General features: G+C 39.6%; 3 protein-coding genes across 3 annotated transcripts; 1 reads left to right on the plus strand and 2 right to left on the minus strand.

The window, feature by feature from the left end:
* Nucleotides 1–7,471: 7,471 nt before the first annotated feature.
* Nucleotides 7,472–9,669, minus strand: LOC124210670 (carbonic anhydrase 1-like). The gene is made up of 4 exons (XM_046608868.2): nucleotides 9,432–9,669; nucleotides 9,226–9,360; nucleotides 8,750–9,103; nucleotides 7,472–8,348 (listed from the first exon to the last, which is right to left on the minus strand). The coding sequence occupies exons 1-4, from the start codon at nucleotides 9,445–9,447 to the stop codon at nucleotides 8,107–8,109; spliced, it is 747 nt and encodes a 248-aa protein (XP_046464824.1). The 5' UTR covers nucleotides 9,448–9,669; the 3' UTR covers nucleotides 7,472–8,106.
* Nucleotides 9,670–9,859: 190 nt separating this feature from the next.
* On the minus strand, nucleotides 9,860–15,995 carry LOC124210667 (carbonic anhydrase 1-like). The gene is made up of 7 exons (XM_046608866.2): nucleotides 12,385–15,995; nucleotides 12,037–12,174; nucleotides 11,867–11,944; nucleotides 11,279–11,410; nucleotides 10,963–11,104; nucleotides 10,379–10,587; nucleotides 9,860–10,283 (listed from the first exon to the last, which is right to left on the minus strand). The coding sequence occupies exons 2-7, from the start codon at nucleotides 12,140–12,142 to the stop codon at nucleotides 10,039–10,041; spliced, it is 912 nt and encodes a 303-aa protein (XP_046464822.1). The 5' UTR covers nucleotides 12,143–12,174; nucleotides 12,385–15,995; the 3' UTR covers nucleotides 9,860–10,038.
* LOC124218111 (carbonic anhydrase 3) lies at nucleotides 15,677–17,958 on the plus strand. Its single transcript, XM_046624543.1, has 5 exons — nucleotides 15,677–15,734; nucleotides 16,081–16,347; nucleotides 16,550–16,806; nucleotides 16,901–17,125; nucleotides 17,718–17,958. Exons 1-5 carry the CDS (start codon nucleotides 15,677–15,679, stop codon nucleotides 17,817–17,819), a joined length of 909 nt encoding a protein of 302 aa, XP_046480499.1. The 3' UTR covers nucleotides 17,820–17,958.
* The last annotated feature ends 13 nt before the right edge of the window (nucleotides 17,959–17,971 follow it).

Here is a 17,971-nt window from a genome sequence, read left to right on the forward strand (position 1 = left end):
ACTCTCCATTTGGATTTTCGATGAAAATTCGACGATTCTGAATACTACTGGAATAAATTATTTGATAAACTACTCCATCATAATTTTTCTGAAGAAACCGATTGAGCGTAGTGCCATTACGCTGCAATTAACACATTGGAAGTTACAGCCTAACAACAATGAATTTTGTTCCTCATTTTTCTGCGAATGATCCTACGCTCTTTTCCTTGTGTTTTCTCGGTTCCTCGGGGTCCGATTGGTTAGGAAAGGGTCACAAGAATCAAAAATCTGAGACCGATAGTTTTTTGGCGAAAACATAGGCGTGAAGGTAGGGCTAACCTCCTGTTTTTATCGTTGACCGAAGAAGATGAAGACAGTTGCCCTAACGGGCATTGGTGTGACAACCGTAAATCGCTCCGTGAGATGTTCCAACGGTAGAGTTGAGAACTTATTGCAGAACATCAGAGAGTTACCGATTTCTACATGATGCTGGCTGCATTCACCTTCCAAGTAACACAGTCTTCGCAATGGTGAGCCCAAGCCAGTACTTAGCCGGTGTGTACTCATCGAGTTTAGGCGTTACCGAGTTGTCGGCGATTCAAGAAATTAATTATGAGAATATACTTCTTCCGAAATTCGTAGCAATACAGTGATTTAATTAAAGTATAGGTACCCGAGAGAAGAATGTACACGCAGATCATAAATAATGATAAATCAGATGTAATAATGATGCAGAGACCAAAAAATATATGTACGTATATGCGGTCCATGTACGATATTAATATGTACGACCCGTTTACGATTAATACGTGATGCATACTATAAATTTTATAATTTTCCAGGAGACAAACTAGATTATCTACAATAATACGTCGATAATATGAAAATAGAAGAATTATTCATTTCGAAATGGGATTCTATTCGACACGCGCTCGATGTATTCCATAACATTAATATTCATAATTATTCCAACAACATTTGCTCTGTCGATCTTGAATTTTCGCAGGCGTAGAATCGAAAGGCTGTTTTAGCTAGTCGCAAGTAAAGTATCTACGTTGGGTAGAGAAACACAATTGTTTTTCGAAAAGTGTTCGTATGGAAAAAAATTCAGAGTAACTGTCATGTATCACGGATGCGCTAATTTTGATCCAGATGAAATGGATGCTCCGTATATGAGACAGTATTTCATGCAGTGTCCTGATTTAAAGAACTGAAAAGGTGATAGGGAGAGAAAGAACGAAGCTTCTTAACACTTCGAGTGTATTTTAACACACATTTGAAAGATACGAGCAAAATTTTTCATCATCCAACTGTCGCAGAACGGCAGCGTTATCAGCTGACCCGTTAACTGAAGGATATATCTTCAGTCAACGCCTGACCATCGCAGGGCCTGGCCGCTTGAGTCTGGAATCGGCAGGAGAGATAAAGTGCGTATTTCTTGTATGAAATGTGAAAACTAAAATCATTATACATCATATCATATCATCATACATCATACATCGTACATCGTACATCGTACATCGTAAATCATACATCATCATACATAGTATGAAAGGTCGAAACCAAAGTTTGGATGTCGGATGTTCAGAAAGTGACGTCACCAATTCAAAATCAGCTAGCCGAATTCCTCAGTCTGGAGACAACCGCGCAGTAGAGCGGACGGATAAGAGTCGCGCTCCGCAAATTTCGAGTAAGGGTTCTCAACCTCCCGATCTCGCGCTTCGGGTCCGCTACGTATTTCGAGTACCGGGTTCTCAACCTCCCCGATCCCGCGCTTCGGGTCCGCTACGCGGTGAAACTCGACTTCCAGGATAAGCGCTCCGTGGTTCCTGGTTCACGTTTACAATGAATTATTTCAATTCGTTTTTCGCGCAAGCCCATATTCGGTAGCTGTCAGTCCGCTAATAAAATTTCTCGACTTCCAGGATAAGCGCTCCGTGGTTCCTGGTTCACGTTTACAATAAATTATTTCAATTCGTTTTTCGCGCAAGCCCATATTCGGTAGCTGTCAGTCCGCTAATAAAATTTCTCGACTTCCAGGATAAGCGCTCCGTGGTTCCTGGTTCACGTTTACAATGAATTATTTCAATTCGTTTTTCGCGCAAGCCGAAATTCAGTAGCTGTCAGTCCGCTAATAAAATTTCTCGACTTCCAGGATAAGCGCTCCGTGGTTCCTGGTTCACGTTTACAATAAATTATTTCAATTCGTTTTTCGCGCAAGCCCATATTCGGTAGCTGTCAGTCCGCTAATAAAATTTCTCGACTTCCAGGATAAGCGCTCCGTGGTTCCTGGTTTACGTTTACAATGAATTATTTCAATTCGTTTTTCGCGCAACCCCAAATTCAGTAGCTGTCACTGCGCTAATAAAATTTCTATAACTTTATAATCTTCTCATAATCTTTTTGGTAAAATATGTCGATAAATAAATTATATTAAACTTTGCACATTATTTTTGATTTGTTCTCGTGCTGAAAATATTTATTAGTATTCGAGGTATAACTCGAGGTGGTTGGCGGTGGTTGAAGGTATTCGGAGTTGGACGAGGAGGAGGACAGGAAGACAAGGAGATGAAGGTGGACGAGGATTTGTGCTCGGTGAGTAAAACACTTTTATAATATTTGATGGCAATTGTAATTATATTTGATCTAAAATATTTCAAACTAGTCATGTTTACATTAAATTACTTCAATTCATTTTCCGCGCAAGCACATATTCAGTAGCTATGAATAAGCTTATACAATTGATTATATTATTAAACAATTAATTAATTATATCAATCCTTATACAATATTTTTGATGTGTTCCTATACCGAAAATATTTACATTAAATTACTTCAATTCATTTTTCGCGCAAGCACATATTCAGTAGCAATGAATAAGCTTATACAATTTATTATATTATTAAACAATTAATTAATTATATCAATCCTTATACAATATTTTTGATGTGTTCCTATACTGAAAATATTTACATTAAATTATTTCAATTCATTTTTCGCGCAAGCACATATTCAGTAGCTGTGAATAAGCTTATACAATTTATTCTACTATCAATTAATTAATTAATTATATTAATCCTTACACAATATTTTTGATGTGTTCTCATACTGAAAATATTTATTACCATTCCAGGTATAACCCGAGGTGGTTGGCGGTGGCTGGAGGTGGTCGGAGGTGGACGAGGTGGACCAGGAGGAGGACGAGGCCCAGGAGGAGGACGAGGTGGACGAGGAGGAGGCGGGGTGGGTCGTGGGAGAGGAGGGGCAGAGGTGGGCGGGGAAGGGAGTGAGGTGGGAAGGGAAGGGTGAGGGGGAGGGGGACGGGGGAAGGGGGAGGGGAAAGGGGGATGGGGAGGGGAAGGGGAGAAGGCGGGAGGGAGGGAGGGAGGGAGCGAGGGAGGGAGGGAGGGAGGGAGGGAGGGAGGGAGGGAGGGAGGGCGGGCGGGTGGGTGGGAGGGATGGAGGGAGGGGAGTGTAGAACGGATGTCCATTAGAGTTGATAGAGCAGTACACACCCCCCACACGCCCGCCCTCCCTCCCTCCCTCCCTCCCTCCCGCCCTTTCCTCCCTCCCTCCCTCCTCACCCCCTCCCCTCCCCCACCCCCCCTCGCCCTCCCCGCTCCACCTCCCCCTTCCCAACCCCTTCCCTTCCCACCTCACCCCCTTCCCCGCCCACCTCTGCCCCTTCCCTCCCCCTCCCCAGCCCCTCCTCTCCCACGACCCACCCCGCCTCCTCCTCGTCCACCTCGTCCTCCTCCGGGTCCTCGTCCTCCTCCTGGTCCACCTCGTCCTCCTCCTGGGCCTCGTCCTCCTCCTGGTCCACCTCGTCCACCTCCGACCACCTCCAACCACCGCCAACCACCTTGGGTTATACCTGGAATAGTAATAAATATTTTCAGTATGAGAACACATCAAAAATATTGTGTAAGGATTAATATAATTAATTAATTAATTGATAGTAGAATAAATTGTATAAGCTTATTCACAGCTACTGAATATGTGCTTGCGCGAAAAATGAATTGAAATAATTTAATGTAAATATTTTCAGTATAGGAACACATCAAAAATATTGTATAAGGATTGATATAATTAATTAATTGTTTAATAATATAATAAATTGTATAAGCTTATTCATTGCTACTGAATATGTGCTTGCGCGAAAAATGAATTGAAGTAATTTAATGTAAATATTTTCGGTATAGGAACACATCAAAAATATTGTATAAGGATTGATATAATTAATTAATTGTTTAATAATATAATCAATTGTATAAGCTTATTCATAGCTACTGAATATGTGCTTGCGCGGAAAATGAATTGAAGTAATTTAATGTAAACATGACTAGTTTGAAATATTTTAGATCAAATATAATTACAATTGCCATCAAATATTATAAAAGTGTTTTACTCACCGAGCACAAATCCTCGTCCACCTTCATCTCCTTGTCTTCCTGTCCTCCTCCTCGTCCAACTCCGAATACCTTCAACCACCGCCAACCACCTCGAGTTATACCTCGAATACTAATAAATATTTTCAGCACGAGAACAAATCAAAAATAATGTGCAAAGTTTAATATAATTTATTTATCGACATATTTTACCAAAAAGATTATGAGAAGATTATAAAGTTATAGAAATTTTATTAGCGCAGTGACAGCTACTGAATTTGGGGTTGCGCGAAAAACGAATTGAAATAATTCATTGTAAACGTAAACCAGGAACCACGGAGCGCTTATCCTGGAAGTCGAGAAATTTTATTAGCGGACTGACAGCTACCGAATATGGGCTTGCGCGAAAAACGAATTGAAATAATTTATTGTAAACGTGAACCAGGAACCACGGAGCGCTTATCCTGGAAGTCGAGAAATTTTATTAGCGGACTGACAGCTACTGAATTTCGGCTTGCGCGAAAAACGAATTGAAATAATTCATTGTAAACGTGAACCAGGAACCACGGAGCGCTTATCCTGGAAGTCGAGAAATTTTATTAGCGGACTGACAGCTACCGAATATGGGCTTGCGCGAAAAACGAATTGAAATAATTCATTGTAAACGTGAACCAGGAACCACGGAGCGCTTATCCTGGAAGTCGAGTTTCACCGCGTAGCGGACCCGAAGCGCGGGATCGGGGAGGTTGAGAACCCGGTACTCGAAATACGTAGCGGACCCGAAGCGCGAGATCGGGAGGTTGAGAACCCTTACTCGAAATTTGCGGAGCGCGACTCTTATCCGTCCGCTCTACTGCGCGGTTGTCTCCAGACTGAGGAATTCGGCTAGCTGATTTTGAATTGGTGACGTCACTTTCTGAACATCCGACATCCAAACTTTGGTTTCGACCTTTCATACTATGTATGATGATGTATGATTTACGATGTACGATGTACGATGTACGATGTATGATGTATGATGATATGATATGATGTATAATGATTTTAGTTTTCACATTTCATACAAGAAATACGCACTTTATCTCTCCTGCCGATTCCAGACTCAAGCGGCCAGGCCCTGCGATGGTCAGGCGTTGACTGAAGATATATCCTTCAGTTAACGGGTCAGCTGATAACGCTGCCGTTCTGCGACAGTTGGATGATGAAAAATTTTGCTCGTATCTTTCAAATGTGTGTTAAAATACACTCGAAGTGTTAAGAAGCTTCGTTCTTTCTCTCCCTATCACCTTTTCAGTTCTTTAAATCAGGACACTGCATGAAATACTGTCTCATATACGGAGCATCCATTTCATCTGGATCAAAATTAGCGCATCCGTGATACATGACAGTTACTCTGAATTTTTTTCCATACGAACACTTTTCGAAAAACAATTGTGTTTCTCTACCCAACGTAGATACTTTACTTGCGACTAGCTAAAACAGCCTTTCGATTCTACGCCTGCGAAAATTCAAGATCGACAGAGCAAATGTTGTTGGAATAATTATGAATATTAATGTTATGGAATACATCGAGCGCGTGTCGAATAGAATCCCATTTCGAAATGAATAATTCTTCTATTTTCATATTATCGACGTATTATTGTAGATAATCTAGTTTGTCTCCTGGAAAATTATAAAATTTATAGTATGCATCACGTATTAATCGTAAACGGGTCGTACATATTAATATCGTACATGGACCGCATATACGTACATATATTTTTTGGTCTCTGCATCATTATTACATCTGATTTATCATTATTTATGATCTGCGTGTACATTCTTCTCTCGGGTACCTATACTTTAATTAAATCACTGTATTGCTACGAATTTCGGAAGAAGTATATTCTCATAATTAATTTCTTGAATCGCCGACAACTCGGTAACGCCTAAACTCGATGAGTACACACCGGCTAAGTACTGGCTTGGGCTCACCATTGCGAAGACTGTGTTACTTGGAAGGTGAATGCAGCCAGCATCATGTAGAAATCGGTAACTCTCTGATGTTCTGCAATAAGTTCTCAACTCTACCGTTGGAACATCTCACGGAGCGATTTACGGTTGTCACACCAATGCCCGTTAGGGCAACTGTCTTCATCTTCTTCGGTCAACGATAAAAACAGGAGGTTAGCCCTACCTTCACGCCTATGTTTTCGCCAAAAAACTATCGGTCTCAGATTTTTGATTCTTGTGACCCTTTCCTAACCAATCGGACCCCGAGGAACCGAGAAAACACAAGGAAAAGAGCGTAGGATCATTCGCAGAAAAATGAGGAACAAAATTCATTGTTGTTAGGCTGTAACTTCCAATGTGTTAATTGCAGCGTAATGGCACTACGCTCAATCGGTTTCTTCAGAAAAATTATGATGGAGTAGTTTATCAAATAATTTATTCCAGTAGTATTCAGAATCGTCGAATTTTCATCGAAAATCCAAATGGAGAGTATCCAAAATCCTCACTGTTTTTGCCTAAAAGTAGGTCTCAAACAAGGTGCAAAAATTCAGTTTAGCATTGAGTTTGACGTTTTCCAAGTACAACCTGAAGGAAAGGTCTCCGACTAGGTAAAAGTAAAGGAAAAAGCAAATTGAGAGAAGAGGCCAAAAAAGCGAGTTCAGCAAATATCAGGTATTTACTATCTATGCTCATCCAGGCTTTAGTTTAATATCAGTCAACATCGAAGTGTGGAGTAAATACTTTAGTACTCACTGAACGGCTCCAAATTACAACGGTCACGTTTTGTTGCTGGAGGAACTGAAATCGGTATTGCAGCTGTCTTGGAATCTATATTTTAGCTTGGCTCCCTACGACCGATGTATAGGTATAATAATTGCATGCTTACTATTTTGTTGGACGCTAATAAAAAGTTGACACCTGATCTGCAATGTCCAATGCCCAAACTTACGTATACTCCGATTTTCAAAATCGTCCCTCAGTCGGTTTTTTCGATATTCTGATGCGGTCAGCTCTCATTTCGGTAAGCAGAATAAAATATGGAATAGTAGTCAACACGCTTATCGTTTATTCTATAATGAAATAAACTAAATGCTATTGACAACTCAATACGAGTTTGGGTACAACTTTTATTCATCATAACTACAATTTGCAAACATCAGAACATGATTCGATATGGAATAACAATTATAATAGGTATGTACTTCAGAACTGAAATAATTCATTGATTACAATCGTTCAGAAAGTATTTGCAAAAACCGCAATCAGGCATCATTATTGAATGAATGTAAGTCATGCGAGGACCTTCGATTTCCGACTCACATTCACGTATCCATAGACCAAAACAGTTAGGTGAAACGTAAGTACGAAGGTTGAGAATAAAAAATCCACCATACATACGTAATTGCTGTTTTTATCAATATCATCTTAACCATTGTATCAAGTGAATTATTCTGATGGAGGTCGAAGTGTAATAAAATGTATTTGCTCCAGTTCGTAACACGAAAAAATTTCACCTCAATCGCAGTGAATTATATGAGGTCAAACAACCGCCGATTACACAACCGCTACATATTTTTGAACTCTTTGCAAAATTTAGATCGTATGTGTGTTCTCGCGATCTTCCAAGGTATAATTACACTGGAAATAAGTCGATGGTTAACTTCCCGTGGTCGGCTAACATTTAGTGCTCAGAAGAAACTAATCAAGGCCTAATTTATTTTTCTGTAGTGGAATAGCCTGTTCCATATCAACTAGCATAGTAAACTGTTCGTCCGTTGAGGTGTTGAACGGGCCGATGGTTTTCGCGTATGCAGCTGCCATATTTATTCCGTAAACTACGAAACATCCTTGCCTGATGTTCGGATATCCTCACAGGCTCCGGAAAAATTATCCAAGTGACGCACTCGTGATACGGAGACGTTGTGATCGAGCCTTGATACGTGTAGTATCCCGGTGTCTGGCAGGCCTGCCTCATCCAGCACAACGAATCTAGATGTACAGAAAAGTTTGAATTGGTAAACCTAAAAAAGAGCAAGCGTGATTTGATAATTATATTTGATAAAATCACAAGATAAATGAGATTTCGACGTTGTTGTATACACATATCTCCAAATATCTAAGTCCACGTATCTCAAACGCGATAGTGAGCTTTAACAGTCCCATTCTATACGAAGTTATGAATAAAAACACTACAACACGTTTTCCTCAGCCGTAGAAATAAAGAAATGGCTCTGATCATACGAAATCGCAGTAGTGAATTCGTGCTGTTTATAGTACAATGGTAATATTAGTACTAGGACAGATTTGTGTTAGTCTGTTTTGACGTAGGAAAGTGGAGAAGGAGGGATTAAAAAAAAATACACGTATAATTGAAAAAGTTGTACAGATACTTGGAGTTATCTTCGCGGATATTCCGGGCTGAATGACCTTGTCCAAGTTGTCAGTGATTTTGCTGAATAGGGGATTCTCCTCCCAGGCTGGTAGCTGATAAACCTGAAGAAAATAGGCACAAATGGCAAGGCCATCTCGCTTGTCCCAACACTTCTCCAAAGCACCATATCGCAAATTCCAGTGAAGGGCTTGGGCTTCCATTGTGAACCACGTGCCGTTTAACGTGTGCTCAGCTCCCATGCAGTCCGCCGAACCCCAACGAAATGTGACTTCGTCGAGTTGATATACGTCGTCTCCGAAAGGCCCGCCGCGAATGGTTGCTGGAATTCTCTCACCCCCAAGGGTGATACGTGCTGCGTAGGATGATGAAATGATCAGGGTTTGATTTGGTGAAGGGCATTGTGCCGCAATGATGACCGAAGGGATTTTTTTGCAAGTGAAAATAGCTTCGTGAACCGGTTATAAAAGTATTTACCAGTTGATCCCGTGTTAACGAGCGTGGTGTAGCCATCTTGGCTCCAATGTCCGCTCATGATTAACGGTGGGAGCTGGATCCCGATGACATTCTCTTCATCCAGATTTATAGGGGACTGACCCAACTGTTTCCTACCTTCGGTGTAACAGTGAATAACACTTAATTAATATTTACCACAAATCACCGCTGTATCATAATCAACTTACTGGGTTGATTATTCATATTTGGTTGTCTAGTGATTCTGATTCCAAGGTACTATTTTGCTCTATTTTTTCAGTGAAATTTCACACCGGTTAAATTTAAAAACGGCAAAATGCAAATGACGGTTAACACGTGAATTTCGCTCAGGTCCTTTCAGATATCGATTGACCATCGCCCACTCGACGAAACGAGTTTGCTGGTAAATTACGCGTGTAATATATCCTGTTGGATAATTGAGTTGACTTTGGCCGGCGTATGACACTGCATTTGATCGTGCAGCTATCTCAATGAACAGAAGATCCATCATATGTGCAGATGAAACAGCTGATAATAGTTCGCACATCACAACGATGATGGTAACCTTGGCGTTTACCGATCGATCATCAACGCGAGCTTAGCGTGTCGATGTTAATCGAGATACGTTCTTTATTTCACTTCATTCCCTCGATAACAGGTATAACTTAAAATAATTCATAATTATAGCTTATACATAGTATAGAAAAACTGCGGTAAACTCTACTTGGTAGAATACTGAGGATACATATATGGCTATTTGCTAGTCATAAATAAATACAAAGGTTTTAAATGTAAATGAACATCGTGCTTCGAGGATTAACTTCCAAAAAATATTTCCCTTCCGTTTAGGCCTTGAACAGGGCGGAAGTTGGCGGTAATGCAGCCTCCCGAGTGGGACTTCATGTTGCGGAAAAGCTCGGCCTGTCTTTTCGTGATCCTTATTGGGTCCGGGAACAGGATCCACGTTACACATTCGTTGTAGGGTGGTGTGGTAAGAGAGCCGTGATAGGTGTAGTACCCACTACAGAGACACCGACCCTGCTTCATCCAGGCTAAAGCGTCTGCAATTATTTTTGTAATAATAGTCATCGAATCATGGTAATCTACTGGCTTTACTTTCGAGTTCCTAATCCTGCATAACGCGAAATTTACTCACCATGCGGAAGTTCTGCCTTCGTGTTAGGCTCTACTACGTGATGGAGGTGGTCCGTAACCTTTGCGAATTGTGGATGATCCTCAGTTCTGTCATCGCCTACAACTTGCAGAAAGTAGCCAACAACAACAACACCGTCACGCTTGTCCAAGCAGTTTTCAAAAGTCTCATATCTTTTGTTGAAATGCACCGCGTGTGCTTCCATCGAGAACCTGACAGATTTTAAGAGCCACATTTGTTAAATGTCATTTTGTATATAGGTATGTATAAGAGAGTAGTTATAGTTGTATTCACAAATTTAAGGAACTACTACGTTAAGAAGCAGAAAGTGCTAAAAAATTCCTGAAATGACAGAGAAAAACAACAAGCAAAGAATAACGAAATCAAATATTTACAAGAAACGTTCGGGCTTCGATAATGTAAAATAATGTTCAAAATTAATTAAATATTCTTGGTACTCTACTTGACCATTCCATGATTGGTAAATGCATGTATGAACTATAATAAATTACTTCGTGACCAGAATTTACTTTTGAACTTGAAGCTCGACCCAATTTTGAAATCTTATGTATTTATTTAATGCTTACAATTTTCCGTTGAGAGAGTGTTCAGCACCATGACAGTTACTGGCTCCCCAGTGAAAGTGCAACTGTGCGAATTCGTACTCGTCCTTCAGAGGTCCTCCGGACAAAATGGCAGGCGGTCGGTCGAGGCTCATTCTAATCTCGGCTGTTCCGAGATTTCGAAAAAAAAAGAAAGAAAACTGAGTAAAACGCTGTTAGATCGGAGGAAAGCAGTCAATCGTATGTTCGCAGGGAGAAAAAGAGAGAGAGAGAGAAAGAGGGGCACAAGATAACGCGATTCTCAATTGCCATACCAAAGTTGACTCCATTTAGGTCTCACCTGTGTTTCCCGTGTTGTACATGAAAGCGCTTCCAAGTGGAGTCCAGTGTCCTGTCATTTTAAGTGGTGGAAACTCCTCGTTACGTACCACTTCAGTAGGTGCCAAATCAACGGGAGACTGACCAGTAGGTCCTAAAACGATATGTGTTGAGTACAGTGATTTGAGAGTACTTTGTCGTATATTTATATAATACACATGTTTCAATTTGAAAATCTTGCCTTTGAGAATATCGAAATAAACGTCATTTAACTAATAAGTCACGAAAGTATTTTTACGGTCGTATGTACGATGATACAGATATTGATAAAAAAATCGGTTTGAAAATTATTCAAAAAATACATTCAATGTGAGGTAAATTTTTTTATCTCAATATTATTTCTGTTTTTCTCGATTATTTTCCTGACGTTGATTTTGCGATTCATAAGCAGCTGTACTGTAATAGCAAAAATATTTTTACAACTCCCCTGCTAAAAAAAATAATGATTTTTCAAAATCGTAACCAATATTCACACTTTTACACACTTAATTCCTGCTCGATTATATTCAAGCAAGCCATGTATCGGCTGAATAATAAAAGATAATAATACCTTTGATATGTGTGCAGATCGTTCCGTCGTTTTTTAATTGCGTGGCTCCATTTTTGATGGCTTTAGATGAACGGAGGCCTGTAATTCACGTATTTACGAAAGGTTGAATTAATCGTACTTTCGAAGAATAATTTCCTTGGATTTTCTTTTTTTTCCATAAAGATACTGACCTGCTCGGCAAGACAATTTGCAACACTCGGTGCTTGCGATGTTCCGAAGGCTAGCCTGGCGTCGCATGGAACGACGACGTAAAGCGCGAGTCTGATTTCCAGGCATCGTGATGAACTTTCTTTCGCGCTATTGATTACCTACAGAATAAACACGAGAAACAACTGTAATAGGTCATCAGTCACTTCTACGTTATCCCTACTGGATCACAAGAAAGTGATTTTTATTTACAGCCCGTCCGTTAAAACTGTCTGGATGTTTCTGTACGTCGTTTCACTGCTAGAACTTGATTGATGCACATTTTCTATGCACAACATCCTTGACCAATTATTAGCGAAATCATAACTGACCTGTTAATTATGTGGTTACCGATGTGGTTTCAGCACTCTCACTTTTGCGTTCGAATCAATCTGAATTACAAATGAAAATCTCGCGACTGATGCCGCACGTGACGACGACTCATACTTATAGTCACCTTTATTAGCTGATTGTCGATCATTATTTATGTGAAAATTCTTTGGTAATCCATGTGCGCGATAGGTTGACAGCTGCGTCGGCAGTTTCGCTTCGATATCTCATTGCAGATTGTTATCGGGTCGCAAATATTTCACGTGTTGTCCTGATAATCTTCACTTAATGCTAAGCGTAATAAATAGTCATTCGCATTATTCATTTACAAATGAATATTATGAAAACATCTCAGCTTCTAACCCGATTGCACCCACTTGCGTATATCGTTTAAGAAAACGAAGTTTCTTGCAGCTTGAAAGTAGTCCCGTGAAGGATTTTTTTTTTGTTTTTTATGGATTTAATCACAATCCGGTGAAACTAGTCATGTAATATGTACGTGAACCTAGAACTCGAGTGCTACGCTACTGCTGTCAAGTATAGCTGCGTGTTAAGTGATTTTGATAGGAGATAAGTGAACCATTATTTATTACCTATCAGAAAATAAACAATCAGGGAATTAATTAAATGGCGAACACTAGATACCCTCAGAATTAGATATTACAACTGGTTTTGTCTCAAGTGGATTTATGAGGCTTGAATAGTAATCTCATTCATAAACAAATTCTGGTGTATGAACTACGTTACTGTGTATACATGTAAATACATGTTTTAAGTTCCTATTTCAGGCCCTCTGACGTTCGTTTCACTTCACAGATTATCTACAGGAATGAATTGTGCTTATATAGGAATAAATAAATTAATGTTTCAAAGCAAAATGGTTTTGAAGTCTTTGTAACAGCAACGTCGATTCCACGAACATAGAAAAATTGACAAAAGTTTCGTTGGTAAGAAATAAGAATATTTGTATCTTTAGTTAGTGACAGTTTTAAAACTCGAAACTAGTCAGGCATTTTTCGAATAAATACTTCTGTTAAAATGATTTCCCATCGAAGTTTTGTCTGTCATCCGTGATGAAATAGAAACCTTTCGAAACCCAAAATATTTTGTCGAGAATAGTTAAATGTTTATTTCGGTTTAAACATCACCAGGTGTGAAGAATCGATAAATCAAAACCAGTTTTATATTAGTACAGAAAAAAACTGATTTTTCTTAGAAAACAGATACAACCTGCAACTGAATCTGCATTTCCCTCATTTACCGAAATCAACACATAACTACTGCAGCCTTTTCAATTCGCTTTGAATGCTACAATAATAATTCACTTACATAGTATTATGAACAAGTATATTCAACACACGTTGCACGACTAATTAGCGAGACGTTGATAGATTTTTAATTAGCATTAATCGCAGGTTGCATGCGGTGTAGTTGAAAATCCTAGGTATGAAGTATCGTCCCGGCTTTACTCGCAAATGATCGATCACATAAAACACTTTCGTAAAAGCCCCGTGCAAAACGCTTGTATCTGTAATGTACGAAAGTGCAATTATATGGTACGAGAGTTCATGTGATTTTTAGATTTCGATGAATAAATTATTACGCGCGAAATGTCACTATAAAACAACGATTTTCAGTGGGGTTTATAAGGATCCCGTGCATATATAATACTATAACAGGAATAAATTTATTTTCATTACCGCTGGATAAAATAATACTTTTCTTGATGTTCGTATTTCGCTTTAAATCTGGAATTACGTTGCTGACGCATTTTTGCTTCTGTCATGCGTTTTATTTAAAGCCTTATTCATTGTCTGCTGTCAATTCGCATCATCTTGAATTAAGATCATGTAGTAGTACTGCACAGTAATGTTTATCAATAGAATCCCAATGAATCACTATTTTTTTGGAATCAAACCTGAAACGAGTTTTCTTTATATATAAATTTCACGTGTCTATGATCAACGTATCATTTGTTTCTCCCGTCATTTGCCTCGCTAGTCATTGGCGCATAAAATTTAAATAGCACGGAAACTCGTTCCAGTTTTTATTCCAAATAAATAGTGAGCCATTGGGGATACATTAATGATCATTATTGTACAGTAAAATACATAAAAGCCTTAACCTTCCGGCTAATTTGATTTCGTTCCCAAACAAAATGCGCGTTCAATTCTATCGCAACCATATGTCAATGACTGGTGATGCAACTGACATAACAAAATGAGATGGAGCGTCACATAATTCGTATAGAATCGAAGTTGCATTTTGTTTCGGACTGAAAACAAGTTAGCTGGAAGGTTAAGGCATTTATGCACATACATCTGTACCAAAATTACCTTGTTTCATAAATTACACACTTGAACATTTTAAAGGTTATATAAAGAAACAAGATTTTACTTTACCTAAAAGACGCAATAATCTACGTGGTTGCAGGTGTCACTGATGTAATGTAACGTCATTGGGTAATGAAGAGGGCGTAAGATTGCAAAAAGCGCCTTCAGCTACCTCTTTTTCATCATTAATGATGATGGGTGGCGGCTAACAAAATTGAGCTCTTATGTAATAGCAGTAATTCAACTTGTACTGCATTTTACAGTCGTGATAGCTAGAAATTTATCAGGTACTTTTCAGGAATACTAGACCAGTGACATTTTGGGAATAAATACGACTAGTCGCTTGAATTCTGCGTGTGTATGATGTTAACGATCGACGACGAGAACAAATTGGTGCAAACAATCTTGCCAGAAAAATTCGTTGATGTACCAGAATAATCATACCAGGCAAATAAGTGATATTCATTTAGTGTGAGGAAATTCGCGATCAAGAAAAATAGACTACTCTTCGCTCTTCATTGGAAATATTTTCTTATACGAATCGAATAACATTTCCACGTGCAATCGTGACCGTAACTCACGTGTTTGATTGCGAGGGACTGGGTTTTCAATCGATTGTCGGTATCTGTACTGGATGATAACTTATATCTATTCTGCACGGTTGCCTAACTCGAATTTATCGATTGTTCAATGCACGGAGTTGTCAGCTTGATGTTTTTGTACACACGGAACAAGCCAGCGTCAATCCCACTGTTTTGTCTCTCTATAGTAATTGATTTAACACAAAAATATTTTCAAGAATTTTTGTACACGTGTGAAAAATAAATAAATGAATGAGAAATAAAATTTCCAAGTAATCTGGAGGCTGGTGTCAATATAACGAAGAAATTGGCGTGACGAATTCTGTTCCCCATGTTCCGCGATAAACCAAATCCCATTCTGTACTCTCAGGTTCATCAAAATGTTTGACATTTCACTACCAGAATTTTTGGTCGTGTGTGGCAGCGTCCTGCTCATAGGTACGACCGAGACATGTTTATACTGTGAAATGAAAATTGACCATCAACGAGTATTTGTAACCCAGGAGTTTTGCGGCCCGAAAATTTCTGGCATGATCCGCAATGCCGAGAGCCTTTTCTTGGTTAGAAATCAATCGGTACTCGTGAAGTCTCACTGACAGTAAATTTGTCCGTTAGAGATAAGATTTCCTGCCGCATATTCGCTTTCGATCTTATCACTGACGGATGACATCGTATTATTGGGGAATAGTACCTAACAAAAAACTGGCTACCAGTAACTGTCCTCAATTCCCTTGACATGGCATTTATTGTAGCCCCGTGATTATCCGCTTAAATCTCTTTGCAGCCTTGCTCCTGACGGAAATTCTGGACTGGACCCAGCTTTTCGCGCCGTTGGATTGCCAACACTCGCCAGTTTTCATATTCGGATATGCGGACCACAACGGACCTCATACTTGGAAACTCTCTTACCCGGAGAGTGGCGGAAGCTCTCAATCCCCCGTCAACATTGTCACACGCTCGGCATGTGTCGTTCAACCGAGCGAACCTCTCAAGTGGAGAGGATACAGCATCCAGCCAGTGTCTATGACGATGGCCAATGACGGCAATAACGGTACGTTACCGGACGGTTGATTCAATTTTCCCGAGTGAGTCGTTAACTGTCCATTAAATCGTAACTGAACCTACATTCGCTCGGAATGAATCGTTCCCAAAAATGCTGAACTGGATCTCGAGCCATTATGACTTCCACTCGATATCAAATGCCACAATTCAATTTGCGAATCATTTTTTCTGTTTCATCTAAATACGAATAGTGTTGGTTTGCGCCTTCTGGACTCGATCTTCAAGGCCTTCCATTCAGGGAGGTCCGCTCAACGGCTGCTACGATTTTTACTCGATGATGTTCCACTGGGGTCCGTCGGATGTCGAGGGCAGCGAACACACTCTCGACTACGTCCGTTACCCTATGGAATTACAGATGATCCACGTTAAGCGAGGCTTCAACTCTCCCCTTGACGCTATCGTACTAGGAGCGAAGGACGGTGTGATGATCATTTCGTTCTTTTTCCAGGTGAGCCGCGGGATCCAAACTTTTTTCGTACAGTGACGAGGAGACCGTCTTGCATTGACATGCCTTGTGATGGTGCATTTTTATTTTTGAACAGATCACCAACGTGGAAAATCCCTATTTGGACCACATCGTTACCAACTTATGGCGAGTCAGTCAACCCGGCGCAAAGGCTTACATTCCCCCGTTTCCTCTTGAATGGATGTTTCCACCGTTCGAAAAGAATTACTATACCTACAACGGCTCTTTGACGCAGCCACCGTGCAGCGAAATCGTCACTTGGATAATTCAACCAGAACCAATCGCAATCTCATCAAGCCAAGTTAGTTTGATATCAGGCTTTAGGAATTGTGACGCTTGTTATCTGAAATCCCAAGGATATTCTCGTTATAAGATCTTTGGTGGGGAACTGAACAAATATAACTATCACTAACATAAGTGACTGCTAGTCAATCATTATACTATTTTGGTTTGAAGTATGAAAAAAAAAAAACACTTCAACGCCGAGTTTTAGGCTATCTTCTCCAGCGTTGTTGAAAATTACAAATAATTATGACTCAATAACATTGCCGCTGTCGTATATTATAAAGCGAGTCAATCAAGTGATTCAATTTTGTTTTCATTAAGGTATAGTGAAAAGTCATTGATCATACACTGCTATTAGGTGTTCAATTATCACTGACTTGAATGTCATTACTTTCGGGTGTTTTTTTTTGTTTCTCACGTTATCAAGTAAAATGCATATCAGTAGATATTTTTGCAATGATTAAACAACTTAATTTGTGTTGTTTCTGGTACAGGCAGCATTATCAGTCCATGTTCTTGAAAATATAGTACAATCTCAAACATTAATTCAATAAGATTGTAACATTTTATGAATGTTGCATAACAACCTAGTTGCGGATGCTTTTCAGGTCGCGAAATTCCGAAAGCTGTGTTCACTGGACGGTCCGATTCTTCTGAACTCACGGCCCGTGCAAAAGCTCAACGATCGAAGTATTTACTTACACGAGTAGAATGCAGTACTGGTAGCACAATTAGCTTTCTTCGATCAAGGACACCGATGACATGCGTAATCGCACGTGAAGAATTATAAGTGAGCAGAAGTCAAATTACTAGTTTCATATTTTTAGAGATTTCGAAATCTGTGAATATTTTGTAACATACA

Source organism: Neodiprion pinetum, chromosome 1 (genome assembly GCF_021155775.2).
Source record: "Neodiprion pinetum isolate iyNeoPine1 chromosome 1, iyNeoPine1.2, whole genome shotgun sequence".
Classification (NCBI taxonomy): Eukaryota; Metazoa; Arthropoda; class Insecta; order Hymenoptera; family Diprionidae; genus Neodiprion; species Neodiprion pinetum.